A 9,801-nucleotide genomic window follows, 5' to 3' on the forward strand; every position below is an offset into this window, starting at 1 on the left:
CCACCTACCTTCAGCCTCTGTTCACATGTTAATGAGTCTCTATCTGAACTTAAAGGCCTTGTGTAATCAGTCTGCATGTGAATTAGCACACTCCAATCAGGACCTAACGCTAAAGCATACATCTAGCCAAAAGGTCACTGTTGCTATGTGAGTCACCGACTCACTCAATTTCCATGACGACAGGGGCAGATGACATTCACCATCTATCAGCATATCTGCTACACACAGGAACTCGGAGGTATTAACCCTCAGATTCACAGGAGCTCCTCACACCAAGGGCATTAGTGCTCTGAAGGGATCATTTGTCGATTTGTGGGAGACACACCGTGCTGCTGTTTATCAAGTTAAGAACCACTGCTTGGTGACATTTGCATACAGCACCACAAATTTCAACACAGTCGACCACCAAAGTAACATTTGAATATACCGTATATTGTTACTGGCATGTAAAATGACACAGAGGAGCCAAGTCTTATTCATTTTTGAATTTATCTGCCCCAAATTAAATGCGTAGAACATTTTACAACATCCATCAAAATATGACCTTATTATTGCAGTTACACACTCCAGACTTACACATTTACAAACATATAAAAATTCTACAAATGTGGTTAAAATCAAGCCAATTGCAACAAGAATAGAAAATATACGCAGGGTAAAAGCTGTCACTTTTTCAATGTTTCATGTTACAGTACAATCATAGCACCTTGACCTATAATAAGAAAGCCTATCAGAATTAAACAGTAAAAGGCACTGGACATTTAATATATATATAAAGGAAATGTACACATTTTTTCAGTCTGTCTTCTCACAATACTAAAATGTATATATTGATATTGTTCATACTGCAACTGGGTTTTGTCTACATTGTGGGTAGTATTGACAAGAGGCCTACTTGTAGCAACAACTGATTTTTTCAGTGAATATAGTACATATGGGTGCAGTTGTTTTTCAAGATATGTAAAATGTGGACCTTTTATCTAGCGAAAAACATCTGACTTGGCCTGCATATTAGCACTGTAGTCCACCACTTAATTGGGTCAGCGTCTAAGCATGTTCCTCAGGTATTTGTCCAGGAATCTTAACTCCTCTGTCCGCATTGTTTCTGGGACTGGCGTTGGCACAGTTGGAGCGAGTCTCAGCTGTGCTAGTGGTTCTCTGGATGAACTGGAGGAAGTTTTCCTGAAGGGAGCCCTCTTGGCTGGATGCCCCAAACTCCACAGGCTGGGTTAGGCAGCAACGCCGAAACTTCACCAGCTCCTCTCTGATCTGTCTGTTTAACAGACCGTAGAAGAACGGATTAACCGCAAAGGAGGAGTAGGCCAGCCAGGTGACGGCCTCCTCTAAGTCCCCAGGGCTCTGCATGGAGCCGGTCAAGGACATCTGCAGGTGGAAGATGAAGTAGGGCAGCCAACACACCAAAAACTGGCCCACGATGAAAACCAATGTAAGTGCAGCTTTGCCTCCACTGAAGGCCCTTTCTGGTGATAGTCTCTGGGGCAGAGTGCGTGTGGTGGCAATCATGGTAGTCTGACTGTTGATGGAGTCTGAGCGATCCTTGGCAGGGCTAGCGTTGGCCCAGGTCGGCACCGCAGGGACTTGCTGCAGGGCTGCAGAGCGAGCCACCTTGTACACAGCACAGTAAACGGCAAAGATAACCAACGCAGGAGCCAGGAAACAAACCACACTGAAGAGCACAGCAAATACTCTTCTCAGGCGACTGTGACTTGCATGAAGAGAGCAATGAGCTGCTGCAATAGAGCTCTGATGTCCGTAAGCCGGCCACCCAAACAGCGTGACCAGAGCTAAGAGGAGCGACTTTACCCAGATTAAGAGCATGACACCGATAGCAAGGTTAATGGTCATCTTGACCTCATAACGCATCGGGTGGACAATGTAGAAGTAACGCTCTACACTGATGGCTGTGATGGTGAGAATGGACAGACAGATGAGGAAAACATTAAGGAAGATGTAAACCTGACACTCCAAAACAGTAAACACTACAGTGCCAAAGAACGGTGAGCTGGATATGATACCCAAAGGCATGAGGAGGATGGCACACAGCAGGTCCACTGCACAGAGGTGACACACAAACGCAAACCTCTTGAGGTGAGGAGCTCGAGCGATGGCCACCATCACACCGGCGTTGGCCAGCAAAGCAATAAGGTTAAGGGTCACCATGCAGAACAAGCCAAAAAGGTCTTTGATCTGCGACTGGGAGCTCGTGACAACGCCCACATCAGCAGGAACCGTAGGATTGGACTCCCACAGGGCGGTGGTAAGATTTGGAGCTGAATGATTTGGCACAGCGGCTACCATGGAACCGGACTTGTCAGCCATTATTCATTCACAACTTCCGCTATTTGTATCTCAGGTGTCTTCATATGTGGATGCCCTGTGTTGAGAGGACAGAAATTATAAATCATCTAATAATTAATTTTCGAAGGCAGTTCAGACATTTTAGGTGCATTGACGTAGCCTCAAAAAAGCAACTTTTTTAAAATTTTATTTCTGTATATATGTTGTCACCTCTGCCCATATAAGGACATAAAAATATTTTAATACAGTTGAATATTGAGAGGTCTGCTTACTTAACATTATCTTGATCAAATATTGCATTTAAATTTCCACTAACTACTGATTACTAATTGGAAACATGTGAACCGTTAGTGCATGTTTTAGGTGTAAACAGATGCATTTATGGGTAAATTGGGAATTGTTTATAGCAAAAAACGGCAAGGTGTAGTCTTGCTTGTGTAAAACCAGTATTAGCCCCCATTGAGGACCATTCTACACTGTTGTCAGAGGTAAGAGTTGTGAGGACAATAAGCAATTTTCTCCTTCAGCAGTCTATTCCCTCCACTTCTAGTAATATTGGTGACTGGTTTTCTGGGATTCATACAAACTGACAGACAGATGCTCTCATATGCGGCTAAAGTTTTCAGTCTTTGCTAGTCATATAGACAAAATGCAATGTGAAATTCTAAAGTCATTAATATCACAGAAGTTTAAGTCTTTCCCTTCTACTGGCGAGTTTTTTTTCAAAAATCACCTGCTGTATGAAAACACTAACCATTTTACTTTAGAAAACAAATGCACAAATTTCTGCTCCGAAAATGTCTACACAGAAAAGGTTGAAAATGTGTTTCTAAAAAAATCATGTCAATACCCAACGCCGGAGGATGCATTGCTGCACTTTGAAAAATATGTGTACCTTCATATCTAATTGTGTGTCAAAGCATATTGATTTACTGCGAATTTACAGTAAAATTCCATCTAGACTTGCATGACATTTTGCAGATTATACATTAAACTACTCACCCATGATCCACTCTGTTTGTGTGGTATAGTTCAAACCAAACAGGTTAACCAGGTGTCCAAGCTCCTGCCAAAGTCCCACATATTGTTTATACAGGCCCAAACCAGAGATAGTCCAGCTTTATTTCTTAAGCAAAACAGTCCTTTACCTGAAAATGCAAGCTATTTAAAAAAAGTGTCTGAGGTTCTTCTGCAGAGAGGCCCCAGCAGTCCAAAGTTATCACACCTGCATATTCCTGATTAAAAATGCATTGATCAATGATTCCATGATGGTTTTAGATGGTAAATTATGCCTCTTCTCACCCCTCCTCCTGTGACACCCTCACTCCTGTCCTGTGCTGTGTATGGCAGTGACTGTCACACATTGTATTGTGTGATTGTGTGTGCTGGTGGGTTTTTTTGCTCCTTCAAATGGACACACACTCCACTGTCCCTCTTCAGAGCTCAGCCCTCCCTGGGTCCTAATCACCACCAGTTTAAGGAGGACATTAAACCTCATGCAGCTAACTCTGTCCTTTTGCACAAGCTGTTGTTGTAGTTCAAAAATAAAATGCACTATAAACACGTGCATTATTTTATTTACGCAATGTGTTTAATTCTGTTTATTCGACGTATTTTACATATGCACTGTAGTGGTTACTGATTTCTTTTTAAACTCTGTTACACATTTCCCATCCTTTTCTGTATTCATGAGCACAAAAAATAGCCAATGACGAAATAAAAGCACATCACATGAATGCTTTCCCTGTTAAATATGCCCTAGGTCAACTAAATTAAAGCAATATGTCTGAATGATGTGGCCTATGCCTTCAGCTAAATGTGTTAAAAACCTGACACCATTCACATTACTTTCTTAAAATCAAATGAGTCTGAGCAATCTGACCTTTTTTTTTTAATTTTATTTTTTTTGCAAGGATCTTGCATAATTAGGGGAAATGCTCTTCCTATGTTTTTTTTTTGTTTTTTTTTTTAATTTCTCAGTAAAATTTAAAATCACAGATAGAATACATGATCCATTTTCTATGGGAGATGTTTGGACAGCCTCATGTTTCATTATTTTAAGAGCCACTTCTGGTCAGAAGATATCTAGTAAATGTAAATGCAAATACAGAGACCTGTTTCAGGATTCACAAACAAATCTCTATTAAAATCAGCTTAGTCTGCGTATTTACTTAAACGTAAATTGTTGACCTTAAGTTTCCAGAGACCAGCATTTGTCTGTTCTCAATTTAATGCAACAGGAGAACACATTTTGAGCCTGTACAGCATTTATTTGAATCACTGAGGCTATCTATTGGATCTAATGTTCTACATAGAACCTATTGAACCTGTTTTCTACTTGTTGTGTCTTATTGTCAGGTAAGTCTATTATAAATTTAGCAAACACATAAAAAAACAAAAAAAAACCCAAAGGTGAACAATGTCTGACTTGCGTCTGGAAAAGACCCAAATAAGCAAGTATGCAACAATAAGTCTTCAAAAGCGAAAAGGAAAGACATTACAACAAGATGCAGGGGAAATTTAGTTTATTTACTAACCACGGGTTCAAGTAATGTCATAGTGCAAATATGCTGAGGCAGTTTTATTTCAAAGGGCCTTGCTCATTACTGACACCACACGGTTGTATTTGAGATAAAGCTAGAAGGTCTACTGTGCAAGACAAAGCTATTCATGACACATATTGTTTTACAGTCAGTTTTTCTCAAGAGCTCAAGTAAACACAAAATTTGTAACCATTCTTGAACATTAGCAACAACTTGCACTTAATACTTCTGTTGTCATGTATGTGCATAGTATATAGGTTTTGCTTTTGCCATATATTAATATTATTTGAAAAGGTTTGTGTAACTGTAAAGGCATGCGGCAATCCTCTCTAAACATCCACAATATCTTCTTCCTGAGGGATAGAACTCTTTTCCAAAAAAAATAAAATAAAACAAACCCACTGGGATTTAAGTAATGTTCAAAAAGCAGGCTACTAAAACTAGAAGTGAGATACCAAATAGAACACAAGGTGCAGTAGGCAATTTAAAATCAAAAGTGTGCAAATAAAATGCTGTTTATCAGACATTTAGAAACCAGTTGCAGTTGCTAGTGCAAACTACCATTTTTTCATGGTAAAGGAAATAGCAAGTATAGTTTGTTAGTATGTGCAAAAGAAGAAGTGCAGTCTATCACAAATGTAAGAAGCATAAGGCACGTAAAAGAATTAGTCATTTATGCATGATTGTAGAAACATCTACACAATCATTGTAATAGTAAAGACAGTAGCCATTTTAGATAAGAAAACAGCATATCCAAGCGTAGTAGGAAGCCCATCACAAAGAGGCAACGAGGAACTTCTCATTTTTAAAGGACCTGCTTCGTTCTTTGATTTGAATGATCAATACATGAGCAGCTCCAGCAGGTAGCGGATGCGACACTGGCTCTCTTTGTAGATGAGATATTCGCTGTTGCCGAAGTAGCTGTCTGAAAACTGGGCCTGATTTATGGGCTTACCCTGTGGTACAGCAACTTTCTTTCCATCCAGGGTGATGAAGATGTCCTTGGAGGGATCTGAACCACAGAAATGAACCACATTAACACATAAAGTGTGCACAGGTTGGCTCTCAAATGCTTTTGTCAGTTATCAGTACTGGGGAAACTGGTAATAAGAGAAGCCAAGTAGAAACTTATTGAATAACTAATATGATCTTGAACGTGAACTGCAGGTCTTTTTTTGTGTATTTTCTCATGAGTTACCGTTGCAACTTCAAACTGCCAGAGATTTTTAGAGACAAGAGATGTGTGTTTAAAACATTCTACTGACAGTGAACTAGAGATTAGAGAGAAAAATATAACCATATTAATAAACTTATTCATTTACAAAGTGTTGTACCTGGTTCCACACTGCCTCGTGCCACCACACTGTCACAGCCTGCAGGAGCCTTCTTCAGGGAACTGTTGTCTTTGGTAATGGTATGCTCTTTGCCGAGGGCTACCTCATTCAGAAACATCACTCCAGTATTTTTACAACAGCTCACTAAAAATGCATTACAAAAAAAGTGTGATTCAAACACAGTATTATGATTATGACTGCAATAAATATCTGTATTATAGAAATATTTTTGTTCCTATCCCAAAAGCCTTACCGTAACCTGCAGACTTGCTGTTTTCCGATGCAAAATAGATTCCGCGACCAACGCGGCCTCCTGAATGGGGCATTATCCTCAGACCACTCTTCAGGATAGCTGCCACCACCGCTATGTTTGTACCGTGCCACAGCAGACGGCGGTTTTCCAGATCGTCATTCTCGTTAAAGCGCGCTCCCTGCAACATGCAACATGTGTGTTAAGGCACAGGACTCTGGTCTCCTGTGTTAAATGCATCAAAAGCGCCTGTCTACCTCTGTTTCTCGATCAACTTCCCAAACGTTGACAATTTTTGGTTTGCGATAGTCACCTGCAGTCGCTTTCAGGTATTTTTCAATGATCTTTAAATGTAAAAAAAAAAAACAAAAAGAAGAAAAAATAAATAAATGACACAACAAATAGTGCTACAGAAAATAAATATGCATGGGATTATTGGGATATTTTGTATTCACCTTATCGCTGAAGACACAGTACCTTGAATGTTTCTGAACTCTTGTCCATTAGAGTGAGCCTGCATTTGAGAGAATTGTAGTCTTGGTCGATACGATGAGGAACTGTCTCTACCATCTCCTCCTGAGCCTTCTCAGTCTCTGACTTCAGAGTTTGGGCAAGCTCAATGTCGGCCAGCACCTGTATACAACATATGAAAAGGAAAGCGCATTTAGGACTGAGAAAACATCACAGAGGGACAGTTTATTCCAACATATGTAAGCTAAAATCTTACCATAAGCATCTCTTTTTTCTTTTCGATAATCTCATTGTTGTCAATGGTTGGCGGTCTTTGCCTGCCAAAGTTGTGCGGGACTGTGGTGAAGAACTTTGAGGAAAGTTCTTCTAGACGCTGTCTTCCGCGTTTTTGGCTCATCGCTGCTTCAAGCTCCTCCAAAACTTCAAAGCCCTTTGCAATCTGCACCTTACTGAGCTTGCCCAAAGGCATCTTTTTGATGTCTGTACAGTCAGCAAACACAAAAAAGCATAAATCCCATCTAGATGAGTATTGTATGTTTTTGCTCAGAAAAGACATCTTGAACAGTGTATTTAGTCTATTTTAAGGTGCAAACTCTTTTCAGCTACTTCTAAATGACAGAAAAAACATGACAAACAATCATCATACACGCTCAAATGCTGAGATAAGAAGATGTATAAACACAGACTTCACCCTTTGCTTGTAGTAACAGTTAATCATTCACATGTCACACTCTGCACTCTCATCTCCCTAGTTTCCTAAAACTCTAAGCAATACTGAAAGTTGAGGAAAACAGACAAAAGCTCAGAGACTATTTTTAAACCTGCACCCAGTTGAATTTAGAACAACTCTATCCAAACGGGCAGGTTGTAGAACTGGTATTTTATGCACACTGAACTTTGAAAACTACATGAACCTGTTTGCATAAAAGGTTGGTTCACTGAGACACACCCACCTAAGTTCATACATTCCATGGCCTCTTTAAACATGTCATTGCTGAAAATTAGAGTGATGAGGTCCTGTGTAGCTTCATTAAGGGTGCAAGGCAGGACATTTTTCGAAACTTTGACCGCCTTCCCATCGACAGTGTCCACCTGCAATGCCAAAGCATAAGAGATTTTGCAGAAGTTTAAACTAAATACCAAAGGCATAAACTATTTCTATTACTATTTCTACAATGACGTGCCTGGCAGATGATGGTAACTACTGGTTTACAATGAGCTTGGCTTTCATATCCACACTCCTTGTTCCAATAAGATGCACATTCACATTACCGTGACCTCAGCGTCCTCCTCTCCGTCCACCTCTATCAAGGTGTACTTCCCCGCGTGAGACACAAAATCCATCCGGTCGCTCCAGTTGTTCTTTGTCTTGTCCTTAAACTTTTTCTCAAAGTCCTTGACAGCATTCTCAACCTTATCGAAGGGGTTAAGTTTGTTTTGTCCCGCTTCCCCCTTAAATTAGATTAGAGAGGGCCAATTTGGTTAATGCAACAAAAGGAATCCCATCAACACGAGCTGCATAAGCTGCCAAAAGAGCATTACAATAATATAATAAGCATTATAATTTTAAAGGTACTGTTCATTAAAAACAATCAACGTGTATTTTAGGAAATCCTCAACACATGATCAGCACACTTAACATACTGCATGCAATAGGAATTTGCAGTCAATAACAATCAATTAAGGATTAAGTCATGTGGATGTAACTCCTAATATTTGACACTTTTACAAATAAATGAAAAAAAATAAATAAATAGAGAAATCTGTTGTTGGATAAACTTACCACTCGGCCCCATCTGTTCCAGGAATAGTACTTGTTGCCTGCTTTAATGATTTGGACGACATAAAACTTATTATTATTATGTCCAACGTTTGTCTGATTGAGCATGCAGTCATAGTCCTCATATACCTGGTGGAGACAGAACACAACATTTATCAAAACTCGTTTTTCGCTCTGTGTATTAAGTAATCTATATACAGTAGTGTACAGTTTCCTACCTCTCCAGAGGATGACAGAGGACAGTGCTCATCCACCTTCCTCTTGCCTTTCACTTGTGGCCCTGCAGCCAGAAGGGCCTCCTTAGCAGAGGTGAAGGCATCTTTGGGCTTGGGTGCCGCCTCCTGTTTCACCTTCTTTCCTCCTGCCTTAGCAGCAGCTGCAGCTCGTCTCTTGGGTGGCATGTTGCTGAATGAGAGCCCTGCTGCACACAAACTTAAGTCATGTTGGTTGTCTGGGCAAGTTCAGGCATGCCTGCACCGGTCAGACAGCCCCCCCTCCCTCCGGCTGTTCACCCCACAACAAATGGATGAATTCCCCACTAATGTACTAACTGGGAGTAATTCCAAGCCAGCTTCCGCGTTACGTAAGAGGATAAACGCCATATTACAACAGCAGTTTTGTTGTTTTGGAGCAAAGCGAGAAAGAAGCCTCCGTCCTCCCCTGTTTTATCCCGAAGACGACCTGGATGTCCAACAGATAAGAACTTACCTTTTAACGGGAAAACAAAACGATGTTAGCAGGAGACGTGGAGTCAGGGCGTCTTCGTTACTCGAGCAGAGGACCGACTGCAGCAGGCTGACTGTGGATTTTTATTTAGTTAGTTTCAGTTTACAACAAGGAAGAGGAGGAGCTCAGCTGTCTTTCCTGCTGCTGGAGTCCATGGAAACGCAGTGCTAGCTCACAGCTATACCGCCACCTAGCTAGCTTGCCGGTAGGTGACTTTTTGACTTCCACAAGTGAAATAACAAGAGTTAGACAATGTTAAACCGACCATTAAAATAGCTTAACTAATTTCTTGTGTGTATGGTTTACATTACAGTACATATATTTTTAAACAGGGTTAGGGACATTTTTTCCTAATCCCACTGCTCCTCCGGCTACTTC

General features: G+C 40.6%; 2 protein-coding genes across 2 annotated transcripts; both read right to left on the reverse strand.

Moving 5' to 3' along the window:
- Positions 1–1,047: 1,047 nt before the first annotated feature.
- On the reverse strand, positions 1,048–2,340 carry gpr61l (G protein-coupled receptor 61-like). The gene has a single exon (XM_008296873.1). It carries the CDS (start codon positions 2,338–2,340, stop codon positions 1,048–1,050), a length of 1,293 nt encoding a protein of 430 aa, XP_008295095.1.
- Positions 2,341–4,827: 2,487 nt separating this feature from the next.
- parp3 (poly (ADP-ribose) polymerase family, member 3) lies at positions 4,828–9,516 on the reverse strand. Its single transcript, XM_008296875.1, has 11 exons — positions 9,406–9,516; positions 8,916–9,118; positions 8,701–8,826; positions 8,190–8,369; positions 7,871–8,009; positions 7,174–7,397; positions 6,924–7,079; positions 6,704–6,790; positions 6,450–6,627; positions 6,197–6,340; positions 4,828–5,874 (listed from the first exon to the last, which is right to left on the reverse strand). The coding sequence occupies exons 2-11, from the start codon at positions 9,096–9,098 to the stop codon at positions 5,702–5,704; spliced, it is 1,590 nt and encodes a 529-aa protein (XP_008295097.1). The 5' UTR covers positions 9,099–9,118; positions 9,406–9,516; the 3' UTR covers positions 4,828–5,701.
- Between the last annotated feature and the right edge of the window lie 285 nt (positions 9,517–9,801).

This window comes from Stegastes partitus, unplaced genomic scaffold (genome assembly GCF_000690725.1).
Source record: "Stegastes partitus isolate 25-593 unplaced genomic scaffold, Stegastes_partitus-1.0.2 Scaffold1159, whole genome shotgun sequence".
Classification (NCBI taxonomy): Eukaryota; Metazoa; Chordata; class Actinopteri; family Pomacentridae; genus Stegastes; species Stegastes partitus.

Excerpts from the sequence above, each read along its gene's own strand:
- gpr61l (XM_008296873.1), bottom strand. The coding sequence starts at position 2,340 with ATGGCTGACAAGTCCGGTTCCATGGTAGCCGCTGTGCCAAATCATTCA.
- parp3 (XM_008296875.1), bottom strand. The coding sequence starts at position 9,098 with ATGCCACCCAAGAGACGAGCTGCAGCTGCTGCTAAGGCAGGAGGAAAG. Across the intron at positions 7,398-7,870 it reads CATGGAATGTATGAACTTAG|ACATCAAAAAGATGCCTTTG; the intron begins GTGGGTGTGTCT and ends CTGACTGTACAG. Across the intron at positions 7,080-7,173 it reads AGAAAAAAGAGATGCTTATG|GTGCTGGCCGACATTGAGCT; the intron begins GTAAGATTTTAG and ends TGTTGTATACAG.